Source organism: Rhinatrema bivittatum, chromosome 1, assembly GCF_901001135.1.
Source record: "Rhinatrema bivittatum chromosome 1, aRhiBiv1.1, whole genome shotgun sequence".
NCBI classification, from domain to species: domain Eukaryota; kingdom Metazoa; phylum Chordata; class Amphibia; order Gymnophiona; family Rhinatrematidae; genus Rhinatrema; species Rhinatrema bivittatum.
Genome location: NC_042615.1, coordinates 488,221,568 through 488,241,560, shown reverse-complemented (window position 1 = coordinate 488,241,560; position 19,993 = coordinate 488,221,568). Strand labels below are relative to the sequence as shown.

Below are 19,993 nucleotides of genomic sequence, written 5' to 3'. Positions count from 1 at the left end.
GCAGATTGCAAAATACAACAGACTCGTCTGTTATCAATCCCTACACAGAAACGACGTGCTGGCAGATTATATTACTTCACATATGCAAAACGCAGACTCTCATCAGGTATAGAAGAAGTGATGACAAATTAGAGTGGAGCACCCTAGTAGTTAGAGCGGTGGGCTGGAAGCCAGGGCTCAAATCCCATTGCTGCTCCTTGTAACGTTGGGCAAGTCATTTTACTCTCTGTTGCTTCAGGAACAAACTTAAAGGTGAATTTCAAAAGCCCAGCATGTGCTGAAATTAGGAGATGCGCGAATATGTTGGGCTAGCATGCGCTGAGCGGATTTTAAAAGCCATCCAGATTCACGTGTAAATGCTGCTGCGTGCACATCTTGGAATTTCTCAGAAAGAGGCGGGGCACGGAGGTACATGGGCACGTCGGGACTTTAACCAGAAATTTGAGTGTAAATACTTACGTGATCCGGCATGCACTGAGGCCCCTGCCGTATAACTTTACTTATGCTATGGATGGCGTGTAAGTAAAAAAAAAAAAAAAAAGAGCCATTTCAGAGGGGTTTAAAGGGCCTGTGGAAACTGGGAGATGTACAGGCTATCGAACCAGGGGTGGATGGAGGACCTATCTGTTAACTGGATAAAACTGACAAATGCTTCGGCCTTGTCCCTTTTAAAATCCCCTCCACTTACGTGGTAGAAGTGGACTTGGGCACGCCCACTTAAAATTCATTGCACATGTGCACACGGCCAGGCTATTTTATAAAGGGGCGGATTTTCAGAGCCCTGCTCGCGTAAATCCGCCCAAAACCGGGCGGATTTACGCGAGCAGGGCCCTGCGCGCCGGGAAGCCTATTTTACATAGGCCTCCCGGCGCGCGCAGAGCCCCGGGACTCGCGTACGTCCCGGGGTTCTCGGAGGGGGGCGTGTCGGGGGGCGGGGCCGGAGCGCGCGGCGTTGCGGGGGCGTGTCGGCAGCGTTTTGGGGGCGGGTACGGGGCGTGGCTACGGCCCGGGGGCGTGGCCGCGCCCTCCGTACCCGCCCCCAGGTCGCGGCCCGGCGCGCAGCAGGCCCGCTGGCGCGCGGGGATTTACGTCTCCCTCCGGGAGGCGTAAATCCCCCGACAAAGGTAAGGGGGGGGTGTAGACAGGGCCGGGTGGGTGGGTTAGGTAGGGGAAGGGAGGGTAAGGTGAGGGGAGGGCAAAGGAAAGTTCCCTCCGAGGCCGCTCCGATTTTGGAGCGGCCTTGGAGGGAACGGGGGGAGGCAGCGCGGCTCGGCGCGCGCAGGCTATACAAAATCGATAGCCTTGCGCGCGCCGATCCAGGATTTTAGTGGATACGCGCGGCTCCGCGCGTATCTACTAAAATCCAGCGTACTTTTGCTTGAGTCTGATGCGCAAGCAAAAGTAGGCTGATCGCGCTTCTTTTAAAATCTACCCCAAAATGCGCAGGCCGATGAATGCGCACACATGTGCACCTGTGCGCCGATTTAAAATTTACATTCCTGATTGTAAGCCCTCTCGGAAAAACGGAAGAACCTATAGTATCAGAATCTCATCCACTTTGAAGCACTGAAAAGCAGAATATAAATAAAAGAAGTAAAATCAAAGTGGAAACCTCTAGAAGCCAGGTTCTGCATGCAGAGCAACACTGGATGAAACAGAAACATATTTCCTCCTGTACTGTGCAAAATACTTAAATAAAAGAAAAGCAAATTTTCCAAAGTTGTCAAAGAAAATAAAAGGCTTCCCATAAAAATAGACAGGCAGAAAAATGTGGTTAAATCCTCAGGGACAGAGGAGAAATATAGCTATAGCCACCAGGCTGAACATATAATCTGACTATAGACAATATTGGAAATCAAGAAAACCTGAGAATTGTCTTTATTCTGTTTTGTATTGCCTTCCTTCATTGCTTTGGGTCAGTTCACTCATTTTGAGGACAGAATTACGGCTGAGAAGGAGAGCTATTCAGGCAGTTTGGCAAATACAAATATTTGCTGTTCAAAGCTAGAGCAGAGGGTCATGTTATAATTGTGCCTAGCGAATGAGAGTATGTGCGCACCTTTCACACACAGACTTTACCCCAAATTCTTAAAGCAAACTTATGTGCATAATTGAGAAACTGTGCGTAAGTGGCTGTGGTAGGTACATACCTTCACCCACACAAAATTACACCTGATCTATTGAAGGTGTCGCTTGTACAGATGGACTTATGCACATAAAGGATAATTTTCAAAACAACTCCACACGGCCCATATAGCATATATGGGCATGCGGAGATGTATGATAGCATTTTATAATCTGCACATATCGCTCCAGGCAGATTATAAAATACACCCATACCCACCCACCCCCATATGCGCATGTTTCAGTGCGCGTGGTTATTTTGCAATGCAAGCCAAGGGCGTAACTTTGTCTATTGTATAAACATACACACATAGGGGCGGATTTTAAAAGGCCTGCACGCCGGCGGCCTATTTTGCATAGTCCGCCGGCGCGCGTAAAGCCCCGGGACGCGCATAAGTCCCGGGGCTTTCGAAAAGGGGCGGGAGGGGTGTGTCCGGGGGCGTTCCCAAAATGACGCGGCATTTCAGGGGCGGGCCCGGGGGTGTGGTGCCGGCCCGGGGGCGTGGTCGAGGCCTCTGGACCAGCCCCCAGGACCGGAGGATGGAGCGGGGCTGCTGGCTGGCGCACGCAAAGTTAGGGGGGGGGGGTTAGATAGGGCCGGGAGGGTGGGTTAGGTAGGGGAAGGGAGGGGAAGGTGGGGGGAGGGCCAAGGAAAGTTCCCTCCGAGGCCGCTCCGAAATCGGAGCGGCCTCGGAGGGAACAGGCAGTGCGCGCTGGGCTCGGCGCGTGCAGGTTGCACAAATGTGCACCCCCTTGCGCGCGCCGACGCCGGATTTTATAAGATACGCGTGGCTACGCGCGTATCTTATAAAATCCAGCGTACTTTTGTTCACGCCTGGTGCGTGAACAAAAGTACGCGATCGCGTATTTTTTGAAGATGTACCCCATATATTTTACGCATGAAAACTAATATAACATGTATGCCTATATCCCTGATTTACACGTTGAGGTAGATATATCTTTAAATATGCACGCATACTTGAAATTACCTCTGTGCCAACAATTCCTCCAGTTCACCGAGACCCTCCTGCTACTTTATCCTGAACTCCTCCCAGTTCACCCAGACCTCCCACCCAAAAACAGCAGACAGCAGACGAGTCTGGTATCAATTGCGCTAGATAATTTTAGTGCACGAACAAGTTGGCTAATGTGTAGGTACTGATGTGCAGACATAAGGGAAAAAGCACAGGACTGCTTCTTTGGGCAAGTCCATAAGCAAAGCGCGGCAAGCAGCACTGTCTGAATTTTCAAGGAGGCTCATCACCCAGTAAAAATGTTGCTAGCAGACATTTTGTATGGGTTATCAAAAGGCTTGGAGATAACTGCACAGAATGGCAGTTGCTACCCTTAAGAGAAACATGGGGCAACCTGCACGTCGCAGCAGATACTACAACCATAAGAAGCTATCTGGACAGACTGGATGGACCATTTGCTCCTTTTCTGCTTCCATACAACCTCTTGGTCCAGCCCCAGAACATTCCTAACTTCCCCTTTCTTGTGCAGGTAAATGTGTGCATGAAACCGACAATACGCATGTACTTGAGATGTTTATGAAATAGCATGTACACAAATGCAAGGTACTGATGCACATATATGCTAATTTTACATGCATAACTCATCAGAAAATTAACTCAATCCTTTTTAAAACGGAAAAGTATGCAGGCAAGTCCCAACCCCTGCTTCAATCCCCTGAGCCCAATTTAATTGTATAATGGTCATTTATACACAGAAAGCAGTGCTTTATGCGCGAAAATGACGTTGTCAATCAGGTCCACAAGGAGGTATTTCAGGGCCTCCCAGCTCCGGGCTATGGAATGCATTAGTCTGGGGCCTATTCTTAAATCCAGCCATGCCCCAGACTAGAGGTGGAAAGAGCTGCATCCAAAAGATACCTCCTAGTTCCCACTCACTGCCTTCTGTAAGGAACTTATGGCTTAACTGCTGCAGCCTTGTCTTTTCTGCAGCACCAGTCTTGCAGTCTGTTCATCTCTTCTGAGACCATGGAGGGCTCAGGATATAGAACACAAGCACTGCAATGTTTCAGCACCATCATGGCGTTTGATTGGAACTTGTGGAATGGGTTTTTATGTGCAACAGATACAACATTGTGCCTCATACACTGTGTAATTTATAACAATGTTTGAAAACCTGTTGTTTTTGGTGAACTCGTGGTTTGAAAATACTTTTTCTTATTTAAATACATGTAGAATTTTTTTGGGAAACGCTCAGGTGTATGTTGGTGCCTCTCTTCTCTGGCCTTCTCCTCCTTTCTCTCTCTCTCTGTCTCTCCCCTGTCCTCTACTACACACCTCTCACAGCATCTCCTGCTCTAACAGCCCCATCTCCTCCATCAGCAACCCCCAATGCATTCTGTGAGTTGAGCCCTTGAAATAGCTCCTGAGCTGAAAAGTTAACACTTGGTGTGAGCTCAAAAGTTAACACTTGAAATTTGCATGCTATAGAGGCAGTGCATGCAGATTTATCTCACCTATATTCATTGTGGATATCCTAAAAACCTGACTGGCTGAGGGTTCTCCAGGGCAGGTTTGGGAGCCACTGCATTAAGTAATGCATACCATGCTATTTAGCACCCACACGCTAATGGCTTTTTTTGTATCTCATGTTCCTTTATTTTCATTCGGGATGTGCACACTAAAACCTTCTGATACCGGTTTAGCTTGCACGCCATGGACTTAGTGTAACGGCGTGCTGCTTGTGTTCTGACCCCCTCCGAGCAAGAGCAGCATTGGACACAGACGAGGTGGGCTGGAGCAAGACAGAAACAAGATAACTTCTGCCTTTATCGGCCACCTTCTCCTCAGGTTGAGCCCTTGGGTGCTGGTGGCCGGTAAGACTTAAGCAGTAGGAGCAGGAACTGGAAGACTCGCACCAGGGAACTAGAAGGCACCCACAGGAACGGAGAAAGACTACCATAAGCATACCTGGAAACTTTTGAGTTGTGGTCACCCTGAGATTGCTGTTGATTAGCAGATGGTGGTGGTGGGGGTTAGGAATAGAATAATATTTATCAGATTTCTCTCTTCTACTCTCTATGTCCCCATCGTTCTCTCTTCCACCACCCACCCCCACAGTTTCTCGCTTTCTTCCACCCACCATCATCACCTGTTCCCCCTGAAGAGATTATCCCAGCATACTTCCCCTTCCTCTCTCCCTGAACCCAGCACTCTGTTTGCTCCCTTCCCCTATAAGTCTCAGTTCCATGACTGAATGATTCCCAAGTCCTGGAATCCCAGCTGCAGACTGAGTTTTGTGTGTATTGCAGCCCCTCTCTAGTTTCTCCTCACGTGCTGCTTGCAGTGTCTACTCCAAGCTCGCCCCACTTCTCCTGTTCTCTGCAGGTTTACTGAGGAAGGGGAGTGGCTCAGCTATATAGAGAAAGGCCCTGAGATTTCTAGTGTTTCCCTTTAGACCCTGCAATTGATGCAAATTCCCTGAGTTTCAGTAGAAATCCTGAGAGTTCCCAGCTATGGCCATAGAGGCAGGATTCAGGAAGGTGCCCACCAAAACAAAAACAAGACTAGGAAACACCGAACAACTAGGAACAGACAAGAACACAAAACGCAAGGCAAACTAGCATGTAAAATTTTCACATAAACCGATGCATGTCTTTATGTTTGGGGAATTGATCCTTTTGTAAACTGTTGTGATGGCGACACCGGACGGTATATAAAACTCGATAAATAAATAAGAACCAGACAGGAACACCAAACAAAGCGGAAGCACAGAATATGCAGGCTCAAAAGGCCCGTGCAAGGCCTCAAATTTGGACCACAAGATTACAGTCAAGAGCAAGATATAAGAGCGAAGTACAAGAGCAAGATACAGATCAGGACTGGGCCCAGGCTTAGTGAGTCCAAGCTCTGGCACAGAACTTAGTGTGAAGCCGGCTTATAACTGTGGCACTGGCAAAAGAACATGGCTGCAGCAGGGTCTAAAGTAATAGAGCCTGGAAGATTAGGCAATAAATACGCATGGCCCACTGAGGGCCCCTGCTGGTGGGAGGCAAGAACTGCACATAGATCCTCACACTTAAGGCAAAGCCCACTGTTCAGTATGCATGCTAAACGGTCTCAGCAGGCTTAATGTTCTGTTTCTCTTCATCCTCTGTGTTTTGGGGCATCTCTCCAGGAGGCAAAAAACATTAAAACATGTAAAACCTTATTACTGATTTTGTATACTAATGAGGAAGATTCCTGATGGAGAAAAGAATAATAACGCAGCCCTTTCACAGAAGGAAAAATGAGGAAGAGGGAGGTGTAGTCAGAAAGGCAACTCTAGACATACAGTATGACTCCATGACTTCGTGTAACCCGAAATATCCTGGGAGTTGAAGAGACAGAGTGAGGGGGGAATAAGAGTTATATGTGGAGGCAGACAGAAGATGCAGGACAAACTCTTACCTTTAGTAATATTTCCACTGTGAAGATGGAGGTGAAAGCATAATCAAAATACCCCAGGATCTGTAAAAGAGGAAGAAATATTTAGGGAGAATTTTTGTAACATTGCGTAAAGTCAGCAAATACCAAAGTTACACCAATTCTCAAAGCGAACATACACGCTTATGTTCGCTTTGAAAATAAGCCCACCAAAATTACTCTCACACAATTACACCTGCGGATCTGTACACAGAGATTTTCTGTGAAAATGTATGCGCCTATTTTTGAAAACCCAAAAGGATGTTCACAAGTGTAAAGTCCTCCCAACTCTGCCCGCCGGGGACACCTTTGCTCAGGTCAGGTAAACTTATATGAAGATATGACCTACACATGAAAGCTTACTCACATAAGCCCGGGATACACGTGTGGCTGGGCTGTGCGCGAGCCGAGCGCATTTTAGAAACAGCCCAGCCACACGCTTATCTCCTGGTATGCGCAGAAGTTCTGGGCCAGCGAACAGGGGCAGGCTAGGGGGGGCAGGATCTTGGCAGGGAAGGGAGGGACAGGGGCCAGCCGGAACAGCGGCCATTAGGCCCTGTCCCAGGGAAGTGCACGCTGGCCAGCTGCCAGCGCGCTGAAGTTACTTCTGCTCTGAAGGAGCAGTAAGTAGTAAAACTAAAAAAACTAGCCTAGCTAGGAAAGGGTTAGGGGTCAGGGAGGAGAGGAGAGGAGAGGAGAGGGGAAAAGGTAGGAAGGGTAGTTAGGGGGATAGGGAAGTTCCCTCCCAGTCCACTCTTTAATTGAAGTGGACTGGGAGGGAACTGTGGAAGGTCATATTGCGTCACTGCTTGTCTATTTTTAAAATACCCCCCTCCCCCCCTCACATTGCGCGCAAGAGAGGCCACCCATCCACACATGCGGGCGCTGACATTAAAATCCAGTGCACATGGGCACCGTCATTTTAAATCCAACCCCGCTGTGGCCGTGAGAGCTCTGGCTCTGGTGGCAGTATGAACAGAAGGCAGTGAGCATGCGAACTGAGTCAGCCTGCGCTCACAGACACCTCAGTGGCTCTGCTCCCTCCAGACTTCGGGGAACTGGGTCCATTAACATGTGCCGCTGATTCAGTCACCATGCTCACTGCCTTCTGCTGACAGCCCCGCCACCAGAGCTGGAGCCCTGGAGTCCACTGGGTGTGGCAACAGGGAAAGGATCAGAAGTCCAGGGAAGAGGTAGAATTGTATCAGAGGTTCAGAGCAGGGGTAGGTGGAATCAGAATGGATCCGACTTAAATGTTCAGGGCATGGCAGAGCAAACAGAGAAGAAATTAGATTGGAGGTTTGGGGTGAAGAAAGTGGTCTGGATTGGATCAGAGGTCAAGAGGGGGGTGGGAGTGGGAGTGGGGGTGGATGGGGCATGGCACCAGCACCAAAGAGTGCCTAGGGGCAGCAAAAGCTGAAATCCATCTGTGGTCCACAGGCACTGGCCCATGAGTGAGAGTGGGACCCAAGAGAGAAGTAATAAGGGAGAGTGCACACGTGAGAAAGGGACCTCAGGGCTTGTCCAGTGGCTCAGTGGCAGTGCTGTGCAGAGAACTGGGTTCAACTGCTGGGCCCAGTTTCTGTTCCCCCAGGCCAGCTGAGGCTGGGGATGCTGCAGAAGCAGCATTCACAGCCCCTGAGCAGAGGGAGCTTCAGCCAGTGCACGACAGTAACACCAACTGGCCAGATGAGGGTGAACCAGCTTCGTGCTCTGGAGAGAGCCATAGTCCATGGGCCCTGGCCATGGAGCAATACTGCAGTGGCTGGGTTAGTTGGAAATGAAGGCTTATGGCACCATAGCCCAAAAGTCCAGTTCTAATTGAGCTAGAAGCTCAAAGGAGAAAGAGGAAGACCCAAAAAGCATTTGAGAGCAAAGGGACAGGCCTACAAGTTAACGGGACCCCCAGGATACCAACCAACCAGCAAGAAAGGAGGCCCTGAGTGACAGAGAGCCCCCAGAGAGCAGGACTCACGTGATTGCGGAAGGAGTGTGCCCTGATGGGGTCCTCAGCAGCCAGCGAGATACTGCTGAGAATGATGAAGAGAAGAATCATGTTGGTGAATACATGGTGGTGGATGAGATAATGACATCCAACTCGGAGCCTGGAGAAAATGGAGGACAGCTGTCAGATTAGAGGAAATGTGTTTTACAAATGTGTGAGTCTGGACGTGTATGGGTTCATGGTATCAGCGTGAGTATGGATGGATACCTTGTGTCTGATTGGAGAGGCACTGAAGTGGTACTCACGAGTTTGTCTTGCTCAATATGAAGAAGGAGCTCCCCTCTGGGATGGGTAGCACTTTCTCCTTGGGAGAGAAGTCAGCCAATTTGTCCATATGGGTCTCAGGGAGGCTCCCCTGGTCATCATCATCATCCTCATCCTCTGGAGGCAGATAGGGGGAAAAAAACCCCAGTTGATATATCTGTGCTGAACTCACTGCCTCCCAACTCTTTCTCCCATCCCCCTTCACAGAATATGGCTTCTCCTACCTCCATTACTTCCTTCTTCCTCCTCATCTTGCTCTCCATACTGTACCTAAAAGGCAAGATTCAATGAGCTACCAAACACTAAAACCTGCCACATGCGTAGACATTTACCACAATACCCAGAGCAGACATTCTATGCACATACGCATACTGTATATATCACATGATACTCAGATGTACTGCACACTCAGGCCCAGAGTACACACTAGGGGGCGGATTTTAAGAGCCCTGCTCGCGTAAATCCGCCCGGATTTACGCGAGCAGGGCCTTGCGTGCCGGCGCGCCTATTTTCCATAGGCCTGCCGGCGCGCGCAGAGCCCCGGGACTCGTGTAAGTCCCGGGGTTTTTCGAGGGGGGCGTGTCGGGGGCGGGGCCGATCGGCGTGGCGTTTTGGGGGCGGGATGCGGCGTTTCGGGGTTGGGCCCGGGGGCGTGGTTTCGGCCCAGGGCGGTCCGGGGGAGTGGCCGCGCCCTCCGGAACCGCCCCCAGGTCGCATCTCGGCGTGCTAGCGACCCGCTGGCGCGCGGGGATTTACTTCTTCCTCCGGGAGGCGTAAATCCCCCGACAAAGGTAGGGGGGGTTTAGATAGGGCTGGGGGGGTGGGTTAGATAGAGGAAGGGAGGGGAAGGTGAGGGGAGGGCGAAAGCGAGTTCCCTCCAAGGCCGCTCCGATTTCGGAGCGGCCTTGGAGGGAACGGAGGCAGGCTGCGCGGCTTGGTGCGCGCCGGCTGCACAAAATCGGCAGCCTTGCACGCGCCAATCCTGGATTTTAGCGGCTACGCGCGTATCTACTAAAATCCAGCGTACTTTTGTTTGCGCCTGGTGCGCCAACAAAAGTACGCGAAGGCGCACTTTTTAAAAATCTACCCCTAGGTGCACACATAAGAACATAAGAAATGCCATACTGGGTCAGACAAGGGTCCATCAAGCCCAGCATCCTGTTTCCAACAGTGGCCAATCCAGGCCATAAGAACCTGGCAAGTACCCAAAAACTAAGTCTATTCCATGTAACCATTGCTAATGGCAGTGGCTATTCTCTAAGTGAACTTAATAGCAGGTAATGGACTTCTCCTCCAAGAACATATCCAATCCTTTTTTAAACACAGCTATACTAACTGCACGAACCACATTCTCTGGCAACAAATTCCAGAGTTTAATTGTGCGTTGAGTAAAAAAGAACTTTCTCCGATTAGTTTTAAATGTGCCCCATGCTAACTTCATGGAGTGTCCCCTAGTCTTTCTACTATCCGAAAGAGTAAATAACCGATTCACATCTACCCGTTCTAGACCTCTCATGATTTTAAACACCTCTATCATATCCCCCCTCAGTCGTCTCTTCTCCAAGCTGAAAAGTCCTAACCTCTTTAGTCTTTCCTCATAGGGGAGTTGTTCCATTCCCCTTATCATTTTGGTAGCCCTTCTCTGTACCTTCTCCATCGCAATTATATCTTTTTTGAGATGCGGCGACCAGAATTGTACACAGTATTCAAGGTGCGGTCTCACCATGGAGCGATACAGAGGCATTATGACATTTTCCGTTTTATTCATCATTCCTTTTCTAATAATTCCCAACATTCTGTTTGCTTTTTTGACTGCCGCAGCACACTGAACCGACGATTTCAATGTGTTATCCACTATGACACCTAGATCTCTTTCTTGGGTTGTAGCACCTAATATGGAACCCAACATCGTGTAATTATAGCATGGGTTATTTTTCCCTATATGCATCACCTTGCACTTATCCACATTAAATTTCATCTGCCATTTGGATGCCCAATTTTCCAGTCTCACAAGGTCTTCCTGCAATTTATCACAATCTGCTTGTGATTTAACTACTCTGAACAATTTTGTGTCATCTGCAAATTTGATTATCTCACTCGTCGTATTTCTTTCCAGATCATTTATAAATATATTGAACAGTAAGGGTCCCAATACACACACACATGGGGTAGATTTTAAGAAAGTGCGCCTTCGCGTACTTTTGTTGGCGCACCAGGCGCCAACAAAAGTACGCTGGATTTTAGCAGATACGCGTGTAGCCGCGCGTATCTGCTAAAATCCAGGATCGGCGCGTGCAAGGCTGCCGATTTTGTGCAGCCGGCGCGCGCCAAGCCGCGCAGCCTGCCTCCGTTCCCTCCGAGGCCGCTCCGAAATTGGAGCGGCCTCGGAGGGAACTCGCTTTCGCCCTCCCCTCACCTTCCCCTCCCTTCCTCTATCTAACCCACCCCCCCGGCCCTATCTAAACCCCCCCCCTACCTTTGTCGGGGGATTTACGCCTCCCGGAGGGAGAAGTAAATCCCCGTGCGCCAGCGGGCCGCTAGCGCGCCGAGACGCGACCTGGGGGCGGTTCCGGAGGGCGCGGCCACGCACCCGGACCGCCCCAGGCCGAAACCACGCCCCCGGGCCCGCCCCCAAAATGCCGCGCCGATCGGCCCCGCCCTTGACACGCCCCCCCCCCTCGAAAAACCCTGGGACTTACGCGAGTCCCGGGGCTCTGCGCGCACCGGCAGGCCTATGGAAAATAGGCGCGCAAGGCCCTGCTCGCGTAAATCCGGGTGGATTTATGCGAGCAGGGCTCTTAAAATCCGCCCCATATACCGTCGATATCCAAAGCAGACCACAGGGACAATTTTTGGAACTACGCAAATATGTGCTTTTCCCCCAGGACTTTGCACCAGCCCTCACCGGGCAAGTACACACGTATTTTTCCCTTTGAAAATTACCCTTGAACATAGGGTCCACAGAGGTATACAGCTGCATTTTCCGTGGATACTTTTTCCCTGTGGAAATGATGAACAACAGGCATTGTTGCTTCCTGTGATTGAATGCCATCCCTGATGCCACTCTTACCCACGTATAGAGTTCACAATTTCCTGACTGTCTGTTTACCTGAGTCAATGGGCTTTGAAAATTGCCTTCTGCATGTGTCCATCCAAACACAAACCATGACAGGGCACTGGGCTAAAGTTTATAGATACATAAACACATAAGTCCACTTTGAAAATCTCTGAGCGAGTCCTAGTACATGTGCTGACGTACGCACAAGAAATTACATTGGCTTTTTTCATGGCAGACTTTACAATGATAGAATCATGAGGGAGTTGAACATTTTAATGGCCTGGCCATTTTTTAATTTGATACTTTACATCAATATTTTTATTTTGCAACAGGTGAACCGGTAAAAGGAATTTTCCAGAGTTTAGCCTGGACCTTCATTAGTGAATTATGCAATGGTAGTGCCCTGTACTGCTTCAGAAGCTGGATGAACTTTAAGACCCCTTGTAAGTCGCTTCTAAGCTGAATGGCATTGCTTCTGACATTTTCTGTAGAAAATTTGGGTATGTTGAATCCTCAGGTAATGTTAAACTCCTGGGTTGTTCTGGTGCCGAGTCCGATGGTGGATCTGGAGAGTGCAAATCTGAGTCATATGAACTACAAGCATCATCAGGTGTAGTCTGTACATATGAAGTGCTTCTGATTTTTGTTTATGCTCTGGTATATTCTCTTCTCTTTTTTTCAAAGTAGGAAGATGGGAGTTTTCATCATAAGTGTTCCTGCAACTTTTCCAGTAGGGGTTTAGTGGCAGACATCTTTTGTTGCGGTTTCCTCATATACTGTATGTGCTTACAAAGTCAGCCCATAATTTCTGTACAAAGGCATGAGATTCCCTAACTGGTTGTTGTGGTAGGATGTCCGCACTTACAATTCTCATTGACTCAGCCTTTGACTCTAAAGTAGGAGGTGAACAGATATGTTTCTTCTTACCTCACTAACATCTCAGGAAGAGCTTGGTGAAGAAGGTGTATCATGATGAATGGAAGCATGTTTGCTCTGAGGGATTGGCTTTGAATCTTCAAGTGATGCTATTTTCTTGCGCCAGTGCTTCTTGGTGCCGATGTTTTGGCGTTCATAATTCTTAGCACTGATGTTTTTGCACCGATGACTATAGGTGCTGTTGTTTTGCTGCCAGTGATTTTTGGCACTAATGTTTTGAGGCCGATGATTCTTGGCAGTATAGTTTCCATACCAATAGTTTTGTGCTGTGTTTTTTCAGCATCGGTACTTCATGGCTGTGTTGTTTCTGTGCTGATGGATCTGCACTATCTCTATTCAGTGCAGACAGTTTTTGGCTCCGACTTGAGGACTCAGACGGTTCGGTGCTGTGCTTTTCAGGCCCAGGTGTGTCTTGGCTGTAAGATTTTGGCGCCACTAGTTTTACTGACATTCTCTCTTGACTTCTTCAGTCTATAGATGATTTTAATTGGGTTACTGATTTACCTTGTTTCCATGAGCCCAGATGGTCATTTTTATGTCAGAGTTCCCAATAAACCAGTACCTTCAGGCACATACGTCTGCAGGAGCCACAGTTAGCCGAATCATGATCCAGTCTGAGACATTTTAGGCAGAGCAAATGTAAATCCAGTATAGTCATCTTAGGGATCATATTCAGTAGGCCAGATAGTGGACAAGTAGCCAGATAATTTTTCCTGTATATCAGGAAGGATAAACATCCCACTGAATATCACCGATTAAAGTTATCCAGAAAAGATACCAGACATTATTCTGAATATCCTGTTATGTTTAAAGTTAGCCAGCTATTATCTGGATAACCAACTTTATTCAAAAGATTATAGCCAGTTAAGTGCCAAAGGGTTATTTAAAAAAGCCCAAACAAACACGTACAAACAGACCGCGGGCCTACAGGCCCTAACCAGCCCCCCTCCATCCTCCCACCCAAGGTCCAAAGGCTTAGACCTGCCCCCAAAGCTTCCTGAATCTGATTAGGAAGAAAATATAGAGGCCAGGGTCCCATTTTTTCCCCATAAATTTGTATCTCAGAGTCCCCCTTCCTTCCTCCCACCCTTGCGGCACCTGAAATCTATGTGCATCTTCAGCCTGGATCACAGTAGCCTCCTACCGTGCGTCAGCCCAACACGTCGGACATAGCTAAGCAGCTGCATTGGAAGGACTCACAGGAGAAATTCTTTAGCAAATAGACCCTTTAGATCAGAAGCTCTCTGGGGACAAAGAAATATCTACTATCCCTGAATGTAACTTTGCTTGAGCTACCAACAAAAAGGCGAGAGCTAAATCTAAATAAATAAATAAATATTTTCTGAGAGGGCTCCTGAGCTTTACCTCCTTGGATCCTCCTAGCACGATCTCTTGTTTATCTACAGCATTCGTTCCTCTGAAAAAGGCTTGCTTCTTGTGCATTATTGCAATCTTTAAGGTATCTGAAAGTCTCTATCATATTCTCCCATCTTCTCTATCCTCTGAGATATACATATTTAGGTCCTCATTCTCCAGCCTATCTATATCTTTTTGTAGATATGGCTTCAAGAACTTGACAAAATATTCTAGGTGAGGCCTCACCAATGACCTGTACAGAGGCATTATCACCTCCCTTCTTCTACTGGTTATTCCTCTCCTTATGCACCTCAGCATCCCTCTGGCTCTGGCCAGTGCTTTATCACAACTGTTTTGCTACCTTGAGATCATCGGACATGATTACCCCAAGGTCTGTCTTCTGGTTGGTGTACATCAGTGTCCCACTCCCAATCGAGAAAGGTGCTCTTGGATTTCTGCACTTCAAATGCATGATTTTATGCTTCTTTTTTTTTTTTTTTTAATTTTAACTACTTAATACAAAACCCGCCAAAGACTGTTCACAATCATAACAATAACCTTGACCATAAAATGGAAGTCACTTCCTTCAAACATATATCTAAAACTTAGTTTTTTCAACTGTTACATTATAGGAGCTGAACCATACTATCATATGTTAAAAATCTAATGTCATATCACCCTATTATGTTGTATTAAGAACTATAGAGAAAGAGGAAGTTAGGGAAAAAAAAGTTAGAAAAAGATACAAAACAAGAAAACAGAAAACAAACCATAGAAATACATTTTATCCCAATATCACTTGGACACTGTATCACAGTATCACTTATTGCAAAACTCTTGAACTTGTAGGTGTCTCATTACCACAAAGAAATTATTTTTAAAGGACCATACGAAGCTAACTGTAATAATGTAATTGATACTATGTATAAACCACGAACTTCAAGTCATCTAATTACAATCTTATGTTGAAAAACTGTTCTATAAGTAGCAGCAACTGTTACAATGTAAACTGGTGATTGTCTCTCAATTGAAAACCACTTTCTTTTTACTTTATTTAATCCCAATCTGTACAATTCCCAAACCCTTCTACACCAATTAGTCCAAGCAACACTGTAGCCACTTTTCTAAGCCGCTGATATTAAAAATCCAATGTTTTCACAGAATCCATGTGCAAAGAGCACATACTTCAATAAATCCAAGCACCTGTTGGAGAACACAGTTACACAGGATTTTAACCCATCTGCAAAAACGCCAAATCTTGTATTGTAAAGATGTTAAAAAGCAAAAGGGGTCATTTATCAAACTGCTATATGGCGTTTTTACATGCTTGATGGACTCTCTACCTGGGTAACATCAAGCTAGGTTGAGAGAACGTTGCACAAATCTCATCTTTGTGTGAGTTTCCTCACCCTGAAGGTCATCAAATCTTCACAAGAGAGCACTATTCTGTTCGTACGTCTCACTTTGAATGTCAAAGTGGCCCCTAACCCCTACACTAATACCTAAACCTGACCTCGAGTTACTAGGTGGGCCTCATATAGAAGTATAAATACCTACCTAGTATGAAAGCATTATGGCATGCTCTCTCTCTTTCTCTCTCTCTCTATAACCTGCCTATTACCATAAAACACACCCATTTTCCTATCGCATGTGATATTTAGTTAAATCCAGGCCAAAGTTTGCAGGACTCCTGTTATGTAACACATGCCTGAGTGCAACAAACCCTAGCGGCACTGTAGCTTCTCTGCTGTGATGCTGATAGCGAAAGATGAAACGTTAGCGTTGCTCATGTTCTTTACCTCAATAGTTAAGCAAATATCAAACGTAGGGGCTCCACGAGATGTGCATCCATCGACACACTGTCATCCATTAATTTCCTCTATAATATTTGCATTTTAAATTGTTGCTTAAGTACAAGCCTGACACTGCAGTGTTTCAGCAGACTACCGCCTCATCAGGGGAAAGTATCAACATTTTTAAAATACACATTAATAAATTAAACTTTTTGTAAAAACCTAAACTCTTATTATAATAGTCCTCAACAATTTTAACGTTTCAGCGTCCAATCTACTCATGTCAGCCTGTTCTTTTAAACTGCCCTCAATCAATCACCTGTTATGCTCAGGCTTGTGGACCCTTGGCTGACGAGAGGATGGTATACCTTTCGGAGGGTCCGTAGGCTCTCTCGTCGGGTGGCGAGGCAGAACAGGAGGCAGGACCAGCTGACCCTTGGCACTGGAGACTGAGGCGAACACGGAGACGATGAAGAGAGGAGATAAGGCACTGTGTCTTCACCACTGGTGGTCTGCGGTCCCCCCAGGAGGAGCCCATAGGGACCCGACCGCTGGGACTTAGGTGGACCTAGGGAGGTCAGGGTAACGGTGCAAAGGCCAACTGGAGCTTCACCCTGGAAGCCCGCGGTCCCCTCAGGAGGAGCCCGTAGGGACCCGGGCCGCTGGGACTTAGGTGGGCCCTTGGAGACGGAGTCTTGAAGGAGTCCTAGGTCGAGTGCCAGAGGATCGTCGCACACCAGTCCAAAGTCATGTACCAGAGAATCACCGCTTGCCAATCCAAAGTCAGGAACCAGGAACACCAAGACGGAACAGGATCCAAAGCTCAAGGACTCACCGAAGCAAGCAGACTGGACAGCGCTGGAGGACGTTGCCAAGTCACTGGATGAGCAGAGGAAGCTGCCTTTTATACTTCCTCTGCCCTGGCTGATAGAGAACAGGTGAGGCCATTTAAAGGGATGGGTCCCTTTAATTCTGTGGAGGGGCCGTAGCCTCGTGCTTAAGCATGGCGGCGGCCATTTTGGATTTCCCCCGCGGAGGGGAGATGCCGCTGGGGGGAAGCAGGACGGCTTCCCCTACAACGGGCAGCGCCGGAGGCTGCGCGGGCGCGATGGCCCGAGTCGGAGCCCTCCCCAGGGCTCCCGTGGCGCTGCGAATCAGGTAGGGGGCCGTGGTCATGGGGCGCCATGGCCGCGGAGCACAACATCACCATAGTGATCTAAACATATCCCCATAACTAAGATGGCACAAACTCGCCTTTTAATAATACCTTTCACAAACATTAATAAGTGTCCATGACACTGTTTGAAAAAATACAATATACTTGTAAACCCACATGCTATTAATCGCTTACTCTAAATCCAAATTGTATTGCCACTATTTGTATCAACTACACTCTTTGTAAGGTACATTAAAAAAAATGCCCCATTCAATTTCCCTATTTAATCCATTAGGGATAATGATGTACCATTGAAAGATATGTCTTTGTTCCTTCTGAAGAAGAGCCTTATTAAAATCACCACCCCTAAACCGGGAAGTTTATTCTAGAACTGAAAATTTCAGTTCTTCTATCCGATGTTGTTGTTCTGTCCAATGAGATACTGTTGCGTTTGTCGGTCTTCGACAGCTTCGCCCCACCTACCTCTCTCTACTTGCGGCTCCTCTCGCTCACCTTGAACTGATGGCGGCTGCAGCGTCTGCTAGCCATTCTCTCCGGCGTCCCTGGACTAAATTTGGTGCTGCCTCCTGCCATTCTCCTTCAAGGTACCTCTAGGGTGCGTGCGCGCATGCTGCCCTCATCTTTAACTCCACATTGGCGTGAACCTCAGGGGTGTCCCCCTGTTCTGATGTCACGACTTCAGGGTATATCTGCCTACAGTATTTGCTAGCTCGTTGAGTTAGCAACAGGATTCGTACGAATGGGATTCGCTCTCCGTTCCTAAGCTACTCTGCCACTCCAGCTCTATCTGGAACTCTTACTACCCTTCGGGGTTGCTAATGGGTACCCGCTCCTCGGGGGCCTCTCTGCTTCTTTCAGGTGCTATCAGGAAACCAGTACTTGCTCCTCGAGGGCCCATGTTCCCTGTGTCGCTGCCTGCAACCTCTACCCTTCTACTTAGAAGAACTAATTTACAGTCACCATCAGTGAGTACAGATAACATCTCTCTCCACAGTACTGCTTCGTCGGAATCAGGTACTCGCTCCTCGAGGGCCTGCTCTCTGCTCCGGTGCCAGACCTCTCGTCTAGTGGAATCTCTGTTACTGCTATGTTAGTATGTTACATCTGAGTCTCTCTACTCTAAGGGATCAGGTACTCGCTCCTCGAGGGCCTGCTCTCCCTGTCTCGGAGCTCTCCTATTTCTATTTGGGACTCTGAATGCTAATCATATTGTGTACTCATATCTCTCAGTCTCTTTCCACTACAGCACTGTCTACAGAGGATCCGCTGTTCCAGCGTTCTGTGAGAGATGCGCCTAGCTGGGCTTTACAACCACTACTCACTACTGCCACCTCTGGTGGTTCCATAAACTGTTTAATAAAAGATTCAAATCTGTGTTTGTCTGTCTGGAATTTAGCCTGACACTGTGGTCCCTCACAGGACTGCCCCCCATGGGCGTGGTCAGCTGCCACAGTGTTCAAGGATCCACCCAAACACCATTAACCATAACAGATACCAAAGGGGCCTCAGCTTTACCACATTTTATACAGCTGATATGTTCTTGTATTCTAGTTTTGATTTTGCAAACAGTCTTGCCTCCATAACAAAGATTACAAGGGCATGTAGGGTTATATTTTTAACATATGATAGTTCAGCCCAGCTATTATAATGTAACCATTGAATAAACAAAGTTTTAGATATATGTTTGAAGGAAGTAACTGTTCCATTTTATGGTCAAGGTTAAATTTTAACTGCCAAGCCACTTGAGCACTTCTCAAGTTTTCTTGGATGACGCTCCAATTCTTTCCAGTCCCATCCGTCCATGATTCTAGGAGCCCTGCCCAGGGATGACCTTTGACAGGATGCTGGAATGTCGCTGACTGGACACACTGTAACTTACCTTCACTGAGCTCTCCGCACTCTTCTCTCCTTTCGTCTTTTTTCCTTTCCTGCACAGAAACTTCAGTAATTATCCCAATACACAAAGATTCATCCATTTCCCACATGTAGAGAGATTTTATTTCTTTCTCTCCCACATCTAGAGACATCACTTCTCCAAGACATATTCTTATTTCATGCAGCAGATATCACCTCTCCCAGACCAATCCATCCCTAAGTGTCTCTAAGACCTGCCAAATGTATTAATTTAATCTATTCAGCTACTTCCTGATACATCATTATCTATCAAGCAGATTTGTCCAGTTTATCTATTTAATATCGGACTTTGTGCATACTGTTTTTCCATTTTCTCAGAGTATCCACCTCGCTCTCTATTGGAGGTTACAGACTATGAGGTTCAGAATATCTGGCAGTACTTAGATTAGAGAAAGCACAACAGAACATAAGCTCCTCACATCTTGTTGTTGATACTGTCGGCATCTGCCAAGTTATCCACTGCAATGGCCAAGAAGACATTCAACAAAATATCTGCAGAGACTGGTTCAGAATCAAACCATTCTCAATGAATCCTAAAGTCACAAACCAGCATTTCTGAGCTGTGTGTGAGGGAGAGAGAGAGAGAGAGAGACTGGGAATACTGAAATGACAGTTCGTTCAAAGTCAGTGCTCCTCCAGCATTTCCTGCATTTCCCTTTACCTACAACTGGCTCTCTTTTACCATTCCCTACAGTTGCTCCCTTATGGTCAGCACTCCTCCACCATTTCCCACAGCTCCTCACTTTATCCCCCTGCCCACTGCAAGTTCCTTAAGCATTTCCTACAACTCTCCCCCCCCCCCCCACAGCCAGTGCTCCTCCACCATTCCCCACAGCTCATCCCACAGGCAGTACTCTTCCATCATGTCTTAGTCCCCACCCCCCATAGCCATTTCTCCTCCACCATTCCCTACAGCTTCCCCTCAACAGC

At 47.6% G+C, this 19,993-nt stretch overlaps 1 protein-coding gene across 1 annotated transcript in view; it reads right to left on the bottom strand.

Moving 5' to 3' along the window:
* Window positions 1–19,993, bottom strand: part of CACNA1F (calcium voltage-gated channel subunit alpha1 F) — a 186,565-nt gene that overhangs the window by 97,167 nt on the left and 69,405 nt on the right. The window contains exons 17-22 of the mRNA XM_029608013.1: window positions 19,483–19,555; window positions 19,029–19,077; window positions 9,054–9,099; window positions 8,811–8,946; window positions 8,536–8,665; window positions 6,546–6,605 (exon numbers count right to left, since the gene is read on the bottom strand). Of these exons, the coding sequence (XP_029463873.1) occupies window positions 6,546–6,605; window positions 8,536–8,665; window positions 8,811–8,946; window positions 9,054–9,099; window positions 19,029–19,077; window positions 19,483–19,555 (494 nt within the window). The remainder of the gene's footprint in view (window positions 1–6,545; window positions 6,606–8,535; window positions 8,666–8,810; window positions 8,947–9,053; window positions 9,100–19,028; window positions 19,078–19,482; window positions 19,556–19,993) is intronic.